The 15,004-nt window shown below is 53.1% G+C and overlaps 1 protein-coding gene across 1 annotated transcript in view; it reads left to right on the forward strand.

Annotated features, from left to right (window-relative positions):
- Positions 1-15,004, forward strand: part of SKAP1 (src kinase associated phosphoprotein 1) — a 233,702-nt gene that overhangs the window by 185,054 nt on the left and 33,644 nt on the right. The window contains exon 9 of the mRNA XM_050934839.1: positions 1,519-1,704. Within this exon, the coding sequence (XP_050790796.1) occupies positions 1,519-1,704 (186 nt within the window). The remainder of the gene's footprint in view (positions 1-1,518; positions 1,705-15,004) is intronic.

Consider the following 15,004-nt stretch of genomic DNA (forward strand, 5'->3'; position numbering starts at 1 on the left):
CCCAAATATTGAGGAATTAGACCTTGCAGCCCCCAGGGTGGGTATCTATATTATTATTATCCCCATTATACAGATGGAAAAATCGAAAGAGAGCTACGGTCAGAGGGCAAGTCGGTGTCAGAGCTGAGAAAAGAACCCAGGAATCCTGATTCCCAGTCCCAAGCTGTAAAACCAGACAATATTCCCCCTCAGACCTGGGACTAGACCCCCATAGTCTCTCTTGGTCCAGGGCTTTTACCACTAGCAAATCCTTCCACTCTGCTTCTCCTCCTGGCGCTGATGACCTTAAACTCTTCTCTGCAATAAACCAAGGCGCCCAAATGAATAGAAAAGCAGGATGCAGCCGATGCAGCCCATTGGCACGGGGCAAAGAACATGGGGGGTTCAAACCTAGTTCGTTACGACTCTTCACGGTTGCTGAATGCCTGCTCTTACGGCGCCCTCTGCTGGCCGATCCGGGGGGTTGGCAGTGACCGTGGGGTGTAGGACCTATAATCAAATATGGTAGAGAGAGTGATGCAGTCATCCCTGGGCAGAGCGGGCTATTGAATCCATCCAGTTGTCCCACAATCAGCTAGCGCAGCTGAATGTACGAGGAGGGAGACTGGAGTAGGAGGGAAAGGGCCCAGTTATCCAGCATCGCTTACTGGACTGTGAGCTTTTGTTGGTGGAGAGAAAGACACTGTTGTTGTTTCAAGGACAAGGGCTGCCAATTTCACTCTATATCTCTCCTACCGAGAGAACCAACCACTCTGGGGTTTTTTTGTTTTGTTTTTTGCAAGAAGCTTGAGTGGAACTTGAAAAACAGGGATGGGCCTGTTCTGGGTTCATGCCTGTGACTTATCACTAAGGGCCAGATTCTGGTGGAAATCTGGAGTCGCTTCTCTGACTTCACGGAAGTTACTCCAGATTTATACCAGCATAGCTGAGACCAGAAGCTAGCCTGAGATGTGCAAACCTCCTAAAAAGGGAAGGCAGCTTCAGTGCACCCTATCCTACAATGATGTCCAGTGTGTCTGTTAAAACGTTGGCCCTGCTGGCAAATCAGTTCCATTACATTGTCTGAGACAAGTCCGCTGACCACCTTTCCTTTCCTCGGCTCTCTGCTGAGGTCAGTGTGCCCTGCAGAGTGTCCTCTGGGCGGGGAGGTAGGATTCATTAAGAATCTCTCCATCCTATTTTCCTGCTTGAAAAGAAGCATAGCTTTGCACCCTGGAGACTTCCTCCCCTTCCCCAGGGTTTCTTATCCCCTTTCCCGATCCTCATCTCATGTGCTCCTAGCCCATGCGTTAGGCCAGACACCCATGGACCGTAAAAGGGGGCGCTTCTCCCTCCATCCTTCCCCCCCCTGCACCCCGGTTCTGTATTATTGCAGAACAGGGCTGACGATGAGCACAGCAGGATAGTTGCCTGACTTTTCTGGTAGATTTCAGCCCATGACGGAAGCACCAGCATTTAACGCGGTGGTTTTTGTTTTCCTTCAATTTGTTCCTTTGTTTTCATCATCCCTCCTGCCAGACATGAGCTCCCTCACCATTCCCTACGATGAGGAGGAGGAAGAGGAGGACGAAGAGGAAGAAGCTTACGATGACATTGATGGCTTTGGCTCTCCAAACGCGAAATCCCACTATAACCAAAACGTGGAGGAGGAGGTGGCAGCAGCCGGTGGGGAGGAGGAAGAGGACATCTATGAGGTTCTACCAGGTGAGCAGCCGAGCAGTCAGGTGAAGAAACGCCCTGGCCACTCGCAATGGGCTGCAGACGTAGCAGAGGGGTATTTATATCCCCTCAACAAACCACTTTCTTTGGAGTAAAAAGGGTTGTTTCATAGGAACGTTTCTACTGAATGTAGCATGTTCTGACCTATGTGGCTTTTCCCAGCTGTGTTCAGCTTGGTCCACCACGGACCATGAGAGTTACCCCGTTTCTCTCCCAGTGCAGTGGCTTCTCTGGGACTTGGAGTCTCTTAAATCAAGGTCAGGTGTGTGTCTGAAACATGTGCTCTAATTTAACCGACACGTTGCTGGGCTCAAAGGAGGAGTCTCTGGCCTGTGTTCTGTGGGATGATCACAATGGTCCCTTCTGGTGGGCTTAGGATCTGTAACTGTGTTGCAGCTTCTGGTCTTGCAAGGGACAACACATAGTGAAATTAAAGATTTGCCCTCAGTTGCCAAAGATGCAACATGCATGGGAGTGAACCAAGCTGTAGCAGCTGGTTGAGGAACTCGGGAGCAGCCCTGCTAGTGCAAAGTCGTACAGTTCAGAAGGGCCAACGCCCTCTGCATTGTTCCCGACCATAAAAAAGCACCATGGAACCTGCCCTGGAGCCTGCTGTCAAATGTGGCAAGGCTGGAGAGGTGCCTGTGCGCACCGTTATTCCTTGGAGTTGATTTGGCTACGGTAGCGTGTCCGTTTGCTGGAGGAGTCAGGTGGGCTTGTGCATCCTCACTTCTTGTATTAGCAAGAGAACAGCTCATGCTCGTGCATCTACACAAGCGGCCGTTCGTACCCCTGGCCATGGTGGAGACGTACCCTGCATTCTTCACATAGCCCCATGGACGATTGTTCCTGCTCAGGGAACCAGAGAGACATTTACAAGGATCCCAGGGTGAGAGGCTGCTTTACCGCCGCTGCAAATTTATACCCTTCCCTGCTTTGCTCCAGCTTCCTCTCCTCTTGTTCCGATTTCAAGAGCTACTGAGGCCGCCTAGAGAAAGTTGGAAAATATTCTAGTTGGAAACAATTCTGCCATTGTCTCTTCCTCCCTCCCCCCGCCGCTCCATCTTCCCCTTGGCTAGGAGCATTTGCATGAAAATTAGGTCCTCGTTTCCTTTTATTTATTTTTGGAGCTTTTGCATTTTTAGTGATTTAAAAACTAAATTAAAGATGCCAGGATGTTCCACCAGGCAGCAATGAAGAGCCCGAGCTCTCGGGCATAAGGGTCTCTGCTCAGCCGTTTGGAAGCAAGGTAGAGGTGGCTGCAGCACTGGATAGATTCTGTTCCTCGCTGTGCCACTGACCTGCTGCATAACCTTGGTTGAGCTGCTTCGCTTCCCTCTGCCTGTTTTTCAGCCAACTTATTGTTTTTTTAGCCTGGAAGCTCTCTGGGGCAGAGGCTGTCACGGGCTATGTGTATGTGCAGTGCCAAGCACGATGGAGCCCTGATCGCAGTTGGCGCCTCTAAGTGGTGGTGTAACCAGAGGCAATGCATGTGGGGGGTGGCATGTGGGGTCACATGCCCGCTCCCCCGATTTGCTGCCTGGCTTGTACTGAGCATGCTCAGTAACACTGCTGAAGCTGGCTGCCCTCACTCTGCCCCCCAGCTATCAGCAGACACGGGTCATTTTTGGTTGTAACAGACATTATCACCGCACCTGTGCATTACTGCCAGGTTCCTGCTCGGAGTGCAGAAAGGCCCAGGTACAGGGTGCTGGTTTCAGCTGGATTTCTGTGCACAGGGGGGCGAAATCCATCCTTACACGGAGGCCTTTTCACCACTTCTGCAACTGCAAAGCATTGTGGGAGTGAGCAGCTCACGCCACAGGCGGGGAAATCCTTGAGAACCACGGCACTTGTAAACGCCCTTGAGAATCCTGTGACCTTCACCATGTGCATCGAGAAGCTGCTGCAGCAGCACCTAAATCTGCCTGACCAGCCTCCGGCAGTCCCTGTCCAATGGCCTAGCTGATTCTCTTTCCCTAGGACTTTGATCATTCTCTCGTCTTGGCAGGGAGATAACCCAGCATAGGGACAGGGGAAGATACTAACCCGTCCTGTGTTGCTTACAGGGTCTCGGATGGATGTGGGGAGGGATACACTGCCCTTTGTCTGGTGAGAGCCACCCCACCCCACACAGCCCTGTTGATGAGTACTTTTCTCAGCAGCTCCAAACAGCATTCATCATCAGCACTGACTCCTTGGGGGCTCAAGAACCTATGGAAAAAAAATAATGGTTGCTCAGCACCCGGCAGCCACAGCTGTTCATCAGGACCGCCGATCAGCTGTTTGGTAGCTGGGGAGGGCGGAGAGCAGTGGGCAGGCGGGAACCTTAGGAGCGGGGTTGGAGCGGAGGCGGGAAGAGGCAGAGCAAGGGTGGGGTCTAGTGGCAGAGCACCCCCATGGGAAAATAAAGTCATCACCTATGGCATTCATGATTGCAGGATGGGAGGGCAATATTGATCTGTTCCCAGTACCCACAGCCAGCTCCATAGCAATGAACTGAGACAGCACAAAGGCAGGTTTCTGACGACAGATGGGGGGACAAACAGCAGGAGCGGGCAAACCTTGGAGCTGCAAGGATCTAATTGTTGTACGAATGCCCTGAAGTAATAAAAAGAACCGAGGAGGGGAATTATGAGAGCTAGGATTGTCCGTCTGGAAATAGGTCGCTTTGCAAAACTTTCCCTGAGTTGGTAGCCGTTCTCCCAAGGAGCACTGTATCCACCGACTTTCAAAATTATGGCCCCATTCTCTACTGCCTTGCAAGCCATGTGCTGTCATTTGCAAGGAGGATAAAGGTGAACGGGTGCAGGGGACAGGGGGGCGTTTAAAATGCCACCATACTGATCTAGGTAGCACTTTGCATGAGTGAGGGGAATGAAGCACTGGAATGGGTTACCTAGGGAGGTGATGGAATCTCCTTTCTTAGAGGTTTTTAAGGTCAGGCTTGACAAAGCCCTGGCTGGGATGATTTAGTTGGGGATTGGTCCTGCTTTGAGCAAGGGGTTGGACTGGATACCTCCTGAGGTCCCTTCCAACCCTGACAGTCTATGATTCTATAAAATCCTCCATTGTTCTGTATCCACTGTAGTCATTCATACCAGTACAGAGTGGAAGAAAAATGCGACTAAATCCGAACAGTAAAGGTTTGCACCCACATTGCACTGGTGCAAATAACCTCCCAGCCCACAGGGAAGGAGAGAATCAGGCCTCAGGTTTCCTTACATGTGCTGCTAGTAATGCCTATGATAATTAAACCTCTTTTCAGCCTTTCTGTTGCTCCCTGGAACAAAGGTTGGGCCAGTTGGCTTCCCCCGGGCAAGGGCTAGGGCTGGGACAGGGAGATCTCCCTGCGCTGCTTGTTTTACCAGTTTCACATCTGGTTTTCCTCCATCTCATTTTCTGGGAGCATGGGGGGCTGTGACTGTCAGGCTGCAGCACGCCACGGCGGAACGTTTGAAATCCCAATAAAACTCTTTACCTGGGCTGGTCTTAGAACATGTTTCATGTGAGTCACTTTGTTTGTAACAGCTCACTCAAAAAATCCACCTTTGGGGCCTAGGTCAACCCAGTATCTCCAAAACTCTTGGCCCCTCCAGGCGGTTCCCCATCTTGCCACTCCTGGCGCTGCAACAAACTATTGGCTGGAACCCCTTGACCTGGCCATGTCTTTCCAAGGCTCTGCACACCCTAGTCCTCTTGCAGCCCAGATGTTCTACAAGCAATGAGCTCAACAAATATCCTATTTTCTCCTCCTGCTTCCCTGTGCATGGATGGGAAGCAAGAAGCATTGTAAAGGCACCAGTTCAGCTAACTGTCTCCCACCACACCAAGTGTCATGATGGGAAATTATCTAATGGCTCCTGCTCCCAGCAACTTGGGCTGGGCATTGTGGGTAGATGCTCTAGATTCCCAGAATGCACCAGCTGGGAAGAAACGCCAAAATGGGTGCCACAAGAAAGCAATGTTGCTGTGTGGGATGAGACAAGTGAGGACTGGGCCCAAAGAAATCTGATGAGGTTCAACAAGGACAAGTGCAGAGTCCTGCACTTAGGATGGAAGACTCCCATGCACTGCTATAGACTAGGGACCGAGCGGCTGAGCAGTGGTTCTGCAGAAAAGGACCTGGGGGTTACAGTGGATAAGCTGGACATGAGTCAACAGTGTGCCCTTGTTGCCAAGAAGGCTAACGGCATTTTGGGCTGTTTAAGTAGGGGCATTGCCAACAGATCGAGGAATGTGATCATTCTCCTCTATTCAACATTGGTGAGGCCTCACCAATGGAGTACTGTGTCCAGTTTTAGGCGCCCTGCTACAAGAAGGATGTGGAAAAATTGGAAAGAGTCTAGCAGAGGGCAACAAAAATGATTAGGGGGCTGGAACACAGGACTTATGAGGAGAGATTGAGGGAACTGGGATTGTTTAGTCTGCAGAAGAGAAGAATAAGGGGGGATTTGATAGCTGCTTTCAGCTACCTGAAAGGGGGCTCCAAAGAGGATGGATCTAGACTGTTCTCAGTGATAGCACATGACAGAACAAGGAGCAATGGTCTCAAGTTGCAGTGGGGGAGGTCTAGGTTGGATATTAGGAAAAACTTTTTCACTAGGAGGATGGTGAAGCACTAGAATGGGTTACCTAGGGAGGTGGTGGAATCTGCTTCCTTAGAGGTTTTTAAGGTCAGGCTTGACAAAGCCCTGGCTGGGATGATTTAGTTGGGGATTGGTCCTGCTTTGAGCAGGGGGTTGGACTAGATGACCTCCCAAGGTCCCTTCCAACCCTGATATTTTATGGCAGTGTGTTCCCTTCCTTTGGTGATGACCCCCCGTGAGACGTCTTTGCTAGCCCAAGGGCTCCCCTGTCCCCTCTGCAAACTACAGGAGAACCTGCTGATGGCAAACTCGGTTGAAAATCAATATCCGTTGGAGTGTGCACAGGAAGAACAGAGTCGTTATTCCTAGAGTATCCTGGGGAGGGCAAGAGAAGGCAAAAGGGGGATTGCTGGGTCCCAGCCCTTCTGACGGGAATAACTGCAGGAAGCATAGATGCACCTTAGCAGCCGTTGTCCCTTGCAACTTCCAGGGGTGGGTGAAAAGCTCCTGGTGGAGCTCTTACCAGACAGGCCATATGGAAACTGGGATCATAAGAGAAGTCTTGTGGCGTAAAGCCACTTCACTGTGGCGCATGTCCTGTCTGCACGTGGGCCTGGAGGGTGTCAGAGGCAGCAGATCCACCACCGTTCCCCCGGAGAGGGTTCCGGCGATCCAGCTCCGCAAAGCCACTGCCCACCTTTCCCTCCCAATGGGCCACTATTGCTCAGCAGTCATTTTTTGCCTCCGTCGCTGGGTGATACGGGAGGCAGGTTTGAGGGGACTGTAAAGAGAGGAAGGATGGTCCAGTGGTTTTGAACAGTAGCTGAAGACTCCTTCAAGACTTCCTGTGTGAGCATGGGCAACCCACTTAGCATCTCCCTGTCGCCGTTCCCCATCTGTACAGTGAAGAGAACAGCCCTGCCCTGCCCCACAGGGGATGTTTTAAGATTAAATACATCAAAGATTGTGAGGTACTCAGATCCTGTGGTACCGGGAGCCAGATAAATACCCAAGAGAACTAACTGAGGAAGCTTCTGCTTTCTCCATCCCTGCCCTCCCCTGGAATCTCCATGTTGTGTGTTTTTATTATGCAAATAACAATCTCTGCTGAGGTCGAGCTATTTTTTCTCTTGTTCCAAGTTTAAAAAAAAAGGGGGGGGGAGATAATTTCCTCAGCAAGTCATCGTCGTTAATGAAGTTTTACAAAAACAGATACAACCAAGGAAAAATAAAATTTCACAGGTGATAAATTTTTCCAATTTCCCTGGCAGAATTCAATAGGATTGTTAAATTAAGAGTGAAGGTGTCTGTTAGGAAGCAACGAGCAGTGATGGGTAATTTTATAGAGTGGAAAATTGAATCAAATTGCTACATTAAAACACAGCTCCTCTGAGAATCTGCCCCTCATGCAGGCTGCTCCAGCATAGCACCAGGGCTCGGTAGCTGTGCCCGGCGAGGGGGTGAGAAAGACAAGATTCCCTGGTCTCTTGGAACCTGTGGCTGGGGAAACAGTTTTCCCCTGTGGGGGGTTAGAGGGAATCGGGTTTGAAATCCAGCTGTGGTGGAACATGCCACATCAGTGCCTCATTAAAGGCAGCGTGTTCAGCCTTTTCGGGCACTGGTAGATTCCATATTGGCGGGGGGAGCAAAGCTGGAGGGAAGCGAGATCAGAAAAGACACGTCGGGGTTTTGCCAGTGGGTGTATCTTTATTTTTTGGCGTTGTAGTATCTGAGACCAATCCCTGCCCTAGGAGGCGGAACTTGGCCTGCCTTCTCTTTTGGGCCTGTCTACACTATAACCAACTCAGGGCACCTGGTCACAACAGGGTGAAGGGGTTTTACAGTGTAAACAGCCTAACTGATCCACCGCACCATGCGTGGTACCAAATTTTAACTCTCTTCCAGGGAGAGGACAAAACTGCAGGTTAGAACTGGGCTCGAGCCAGAGCTGCTGATGGGGTTATTAAGGGTACATCTACACTGCAAAGAAAACCCCTCAGAGCCCTGGTCAATTGTCTAGGACCCGCAGGGCTCAGGCTGCCGAGCTAAAAAAAAGCAGTGTAGACATTCAAAGACAAGGGTCTCCCACCTGGCTGCTCTTGTGGGAATCTCCATATTGCGACTGCTGTCAACCTTGCTTAGGAGCAGGGGGCTGGGTCAGTTCCTTGATCACTGTCCCCCACCCCAGCCTCCAGCACTTGGGACATTTGCCTGAGCCCTGGGCAGAGGCGGGTGACCTGCCAGCATGCACCAGCTGGGAGCAGTTTCAGTGGGTCCAGTAGATGGTGGGATATTTGCTCCTGGGCATTAGACAGGAAAGGGTCCCATAGCACTGGCCAGGGTGGCAGGCACCACAAAGCAGGGTGAATGGAGCCTGTTATGGGGAAGTCTCCCCAGCAAGCTGCTCCCGAGGAACATTTTCCTGAGGAAAATCCAACCAAAGCTTGTGAGTTCTCTCTCTTCCTTCCTAAAAGCCTCCATCCATCACAGCCCTTCTGGGGCACTGTGCAGCTAGGAGACAGGCTGGCATTTAATTATGATATTAATGTTTCAGTTCACGGCTTCCAATCCACTCGCTCGGCCTGCCACTTGCGGGCTGGCACCAGGCACAGAACGCGCCACCCACGGCAAGGGGAAGCCCGATGTGAATTTAATGTAGAGCCCTGAACATGCCAGCGTCATGTGAGGCAGGGTCCCCTCCTCCGTCACACAGTGGAGCTTGTTGCTTAAGGAGGGATGTAGCCTTGGCATCATGTGGCTGGTGGAAGTGCGTGGCCTGGCGTATGTCAGCATCGGGTGACTCCGAGGCCCTCTGTGTTGTGCAGGGGAGCGGTTTGACTCGCTGGGGAGATGAAGCTTTGACACACCCCCCTCAATCCCAGTGTGGAGTGTTCAGTTGTGGTGTGGCAACAGGTGAGGCTGAGGATTTGAGCTTCGGGGTAGGGGAGGAGCAGCTGAGAGACGCTGACGTCGGCCTATATGGGTAACCGCATGTGGCATCCACTTTCCGCTGTGCAATCTAGTCTCTTAGAACATGTGAATATGCCAGAAGTGATTGCTAACTCCGTCCCTCGGTGCAACAGGACCTGTGTGGAGTACAGACGCTGCATGCCCAGCTAGCATGGGTAGAAATAGAAGCTGAGGCACTGCTCAGACCAGAGGTTCTCAAACTGGGGAGCACAGAATGTACAGTATTCGGGGGGGCATGAGAAGCTTTAGCAGGGAAAAAACAACTTACTGTGCACGTTTTCCCCACAGCAACGAATAATGCTTGAGGTTTGAGAGGAACAGGGCATCCATCTTAGAACGTGGCATCTTAGACCCTTGCTTCTGTGCTGCTGCTGGCTGCAGCGCTGCCTTCTGAGCTGGGTGGCCGGAAAGCGGCGGCTGCTGGCTGGGCGCCCAGCTCTGAAGGCAGCCCCTCCACCAGCAGCAGCGCAGAACCAGGGGTGGCACACAGGGCCGTCCTTACCCATACGCAAAGTATGCAGCTGCGTAGGGCAGCAGGAAATCTAGGGCACCAAATTTCCTGGTACCCTACACAGCTGCGTGCTGCTCCAGTCCCTGGTCCAGCTCTTCCCACCCCTGCTTCCCCCCAGCCCCGCCCCTGCTCCCCTGAGCTCTGCAGCAGGGCCACGGCTGCGCTCACCAGCAGCAGGAAGTGCAGCGACCTGGCCCCAGCCACACCGCCGGTGAGTGCTGGGGGGTGGTCCTCCCCCACCCCCTCAAAGCCAGTCCCACCCCTCCGTGGAGGCCTGGGGCCCGCCCCCCCACTCCCTTGCCGTGCAGAGGCTGCCCCCGCGCACACATAGAAGGGGCCTGTGTAGGACCCCAGAATAGCTAGGGACGGCTCTGGTGGCATGGATGGTATTGCCAAAAAACAGCCGCACCCATTGCCAGGGCCGGCTCCAGGCACCAGCTCAGCAAGCAGGTGCTTAGGGTGGCCAAGTGGAAGGGGTGGCAAGTCGGGCTCTTTGGCGGCAATTAGGCAGAGGGTCCCTCAGTCCCTCTCGGAGGGAAAGACCTGCTGCCGAATTGCCGCCAAAGAAGAAAGCGGCATGATGGAGCTGCTGCCGATCATGACCTCTTGGAGCCGGGGCGGGGGCCGTAAACTCCTACAGACCCAAGGGAGTGAGGCCCGATCAAATCAGTTTGAGACTCACTGGCTGAAATAAGTAGAGAGGTGCCAGATCCGTAGGCTCTGTATCTACATGGCTCTCCGTGGGCCCAAGCAGTGCCTCCCATTGCTACCTTTAGCAGCGTGGTGTCCCGTTGCCAAAGCTTTAACCTGCTCCTCTCTCTGCCAGCGTCTTTCGCTATCTCGTACCCTAGGCAGACACAGCTACTGCCTCGAGGGTAGACACGGCCCTAGACGTCGCTACAAACTGTACCTCACGCCGAGCTACCCCGTCCCAAGAAGGGACAGATGTTTGAATTACCCCGCACCTCGCTCAGGACGCGTCTCCACAGGCATCCGTTTTGGTGAGGTCAGAGAGGCTTTGCTTGTGCCCGTCAGAGGAGTGCAAAGAGAAGCGGGATCAAGGCTCTGTACCCTGCACAGGGAGCGTACTGCAGCCTGTCGGGATGGCTGAAAAGACTTTCCGTTTCCATAGGCCCTTTCCCCTGAGGCGCTCTGAGTGCTTTATAAAGGCTGTTGTCCCATTTTTTCAATGGAAGGGAAGTGACTTTTCCAGCTCAGTGACGGAGCCGGGAAGAGAATCCAGCAGCCCTGACTCCCAGCTCCTTGCTCCAGCAATTACCCCACCCTCTTTTTCAGAGCCAGGAAGAGAACTAGCATCCGGGTCTTTCTCTACCCACTCTTGAGAGTTGGAAATAGAACCCAGGAGTCCTGACACTCAACCCCCTTTCTCTACCCACTAGGTGACACTTCTGCTCAGAGTTAGGAATAGAACCCTGGAGGCCTGGTGCCCTATTCCTGGCTCCCAGACTCGAACTTTTAAACTGGGGTTAGGGGTTCTGGTTAAAATGTTCTGTGATCCGTCAACTGTGAAATTGGGCTGAGGTGGCAGAGGACGGAGACTTTCTGGGAAAGGTGCTGTTTCCTTCCCTTTGCCAGCCACGCCACGGTGCCGCCTTGTAGCTGAATGTAGAATAAGCAAAAGGACTTGGGTAAAGTTTTCTCGTCTTTGGGAGCTGGGGGCTGGAATCAAGCAAGCCGCCTGACCCCATTAGAGGCGGGAAATGCGGATCCGCAGCAGCTGTAATGGCAACAGGAACCAGCTCCGCTCTCTGGAGGGGTTTCCCGTAAAGCAGAGAGAAAGCGAGACAGATCACCCTCCGTGGAAATGTTAGTACACACTCTGCTGCCCAGCGCTGCAGAGCAGCCTGTGTTACCGCTAGGAAGGGGCGGAAAGGAGTCAGGCTGCCTGCTCCACCACAAGGCAGGAGGGGGCAGAGACACAGAAGGCCCCGATAGGCTTAGTATAATTGATACAACTTTTTTTTTCCCCCACATACCGAAAGTCACGTAGAAGAAATGCTCCCCTTGGAACATCATGTGTTTTCCTGCGCCAGTGCTGGCTGATGGCTTCCCAAGAAGGAAGGAGAGGCCAGAGGGTTTGGGGAAAAGAGGGGCCCAAGGATAGCTCGGCTCGGATGAGGGCAAAGCCATCCACAGGGAGCAAGCCAGGACGCAGCTGAGGGTGTGTGGAGGCTGCAGATTGTGGTAGATGAAAGGCACAGACTGCAGGTCTATGGGGTTGCAATTAGGAGTGTGCAATGAGATAGATGAGTAAACATGGGTGTGCAGGGAGCAGATGGGGTGAAATCAGGCGCACACATCTCACAGGGGGATGTGGTATTTCCACAAACAGGCTGGCAGGTAGATGGTATGTTGGCAGGTAGATGGGGTGTGATCAGGGCCATGCAGGTTGTGAGTGGTTGAGGCATCTCCATGTGAGTGGCAGAGTACAGTCTGAAGGGATGTTCATTATTTGTATTATGGTAGTGCCTAAAGGCCCCCATCGGGGATCAGGGCCCCATCGTGCAAGGTGCTGTACACAATCCTAACGAAATGACAGTCGCTGCCCCAAAGAGCTTGCAATCCAAGGCTAGTGCTTCTTGTTCCCCAGAGTTGCATTTGAATTCCCAGAGGCCTTAGCAGTGGAGACTTAAATGTTACTCAGTACTGCCAGGGCCACCCAGAGGATTCCGGGGGCCTGGGGCCATCGGCGGCAGGCGGCTCCGGTGGACATCCCGCAGGCATGGCTGCGGAGGGTCCGCTGGTCCCTTGGCTCCCGTGGAGCATCCGCAGGCACGCCTGCGAGAGGTCCACCAGAGCCGCAGGACCAGCGGACCCTCCACAGCCATGCCTGCGGGAGGTCCACTGGAGCCGTGGGACCAGCAAGTGGCAGGGGGCCCACCGCGCGGCGAAATGTCTAGAGCCGGCCCTGTTCAGTGGTGGGGGGCCCTTCCATTCTGGGACCCGCCGCTGAAGTGCCCCGAAGACCCGCGGCGGGGGCCCCCCGCCGGCTAATTACCGCCGAAGCGGGACCCGCCGCCGAAGTGCAGCCCGCTCTTCGGCAGTAATTCAGTGGCGGGGGCCCCCGCCGCGGGTCTTCGGAGCACTTCGGCAGCGGGTCCCTGAACGGAAGGGCCCCCCGCCGCCGAATTACCGCCGAAAACCTGGTTGCACTTCGGCGGCAGGTCCCGCTTCGGCGGTAATGCGATGGCGGGGGGTCCTTCCGCCCCGGAGTGGAAAGACTCCCCCGCCAGCAAAGACCAGGAGCGGAAGAAGCTCCTGGTCCCGGCCCCGCAAGAGTTTTCTGGGGCCCCCAAGTGAGTGAAGGACCCCGCTCCAGGGGCCCCGAAAAACTCTCGTGGGGGCCCTTGCGGAGCCCAGGGCCTGGGGCAAATTGCCCCTCTTGCCCCCCCCGGGCGGCCCTGTGTACTGCTGAGTGCATGCTCTGTCAACAACATGGATAATGTGCCTGTGCGCATGCTAGCTAGACATCAGGACTTATTCCTCCAAGTTACGTGCTTGCCACAAAATGCTCATGGTAACTTTTTACTACGCTTGCCAGCGTGTGATTTACAGACTGTGGATGAATAAGATACAGCTTTGCATAAACGAATGGATGGCAAACCTGGAGGGTTATTGCCCACTTACTAGTCTTCCATCCTCCCAGCCTGGACTTTGTTGGGGGAAATACGCATAAACTAAAATCTGGGGCATTTAGTTTGGGGGGTGGGAGGGAATATCCACTGATTCAAACCGATGGAAGGTAGTTTACAGAGGAAGGAAGGTCTAGCGCAAGGGTGGGAAAACTTTGGCCCAAGGGCCACACTGGGGTTGCAAAACTGTATGGAGGTTCGGGTAGGGAAGGCTGTGCCTCCCCAAACAGCCTGGCCTCTGCCCCCTCCCACTTCCCACTCCATAACTGCCCCCCTCAGCACCTCCAACCCATCCAACCCCCCCTGCTCCTTGTCCTCTGACTGCCCCCTCCTGGGACCCCTGCCCCTAACCACCCCTTTTCAACACCCACCCCTGCTCCCAGTCCCCTGACGGGCCCCCAGGGACTCCTTTTAACCCCGTTACACAGCTAAATCCCTTCTACACTGCAGTATTTAACCGGGTTGCAACTGGCTGGATTATAATCATAGTGTAGACTGGGTTCTTGGCAACAGTGGGGCGGAGAGACAGAGAGGGATCACGTTGCAGATGGAATGGTGCAGGGAGAGGATGTTTGGGTTGGAGAGATGAAGGTGCTAACACAGAAAACAGAGAGTTTGGAATGGGACCACCTTTGTGCAGTCCCTGCTCTCGTAGGAGCATGTTTTGCTTGTGCATGTTACTTTGCTGTGCAGTGGAAAACACACTTTCTCTCTTTAGGGCTGCTATATTCTCATCCACTATGGAGATTGAAACCGAAATCATAGAATATTAGAGTTGGAAGGGACCTCAGGAGGTCATCTAGTCCAACCCCGTGCTCAACACAGGACCGATCCCCAGCTAAATCCACAAATGGCCCCCTCAAGGATTAAACTCATAACCCTGTGTTTAGCAGGCCAGTGCTCAAACCACTGAGCTATCCCTTCCCTGTGTGTCCCCCTGTGTCCCGGCTCTCCCTGTAACTTCCAGATGAGTCCGGTCAGCATCAATTTGAATGAAAACAATATGTTAAGCTTCTACAGCAACGCTCAGATGAGTCTGGTTTTACAGGAATTAGCCACCTAATCTCCACAACACCCCTCTGATGTAGGCAGGAAGGATTATCCCTGATAGGTAAACTGAGGTACCGAGCCTGTGACACATGGGTAGCTCTCCAATCAGGAGACCATCTCCTTATCTATCAAGACATGTCTACAGTCACCATGTAATCTGAGCATCACCTTAGTATTTAAAACTGCACGTAACAATAGCAAGCTTTTCCCCTTTCCAGCCCAGAGGAGAAACAGCTGAATTGGTTTACAGGGCAGGGAACTTATCGAGGGAAAGATCAATCAAGTGCATTTAGGGCTGAAAGTGGTTGGCCTCATTTCTTGTGGCCAAGAGTTCCGCTGGGTGCAAGAGCTGTAAAATTCCGTCTCCTGTATTCATGAGCCTCTCCTTCTTAGTCCACGGTCCCCGTGGAATAGCTGCATCATTCTAGGTCACCATTGCGGAGGCGATCTCGCCATTGCTCAAATGGGTTTACGAAGCAATTTATGGTCTGGATAAATTCTGCCAGGAGGCA

The sequence above is a fragment of the Gopherus flavomarginatus genome, chromosome 25 (genome assembly GCF_025201925.1).
Source record: "Gopherus flavomarginatus isolate rGopFla2 chromosome 25, rGopFla2.mat.asm, whole genome shotgun sequence".
Classification (NCBI taxonomy): Eukaryota; Metazoa; Chordata; order Testudines; family Testudinidae; genus Gopherus; species Gopherus flavomarginatus.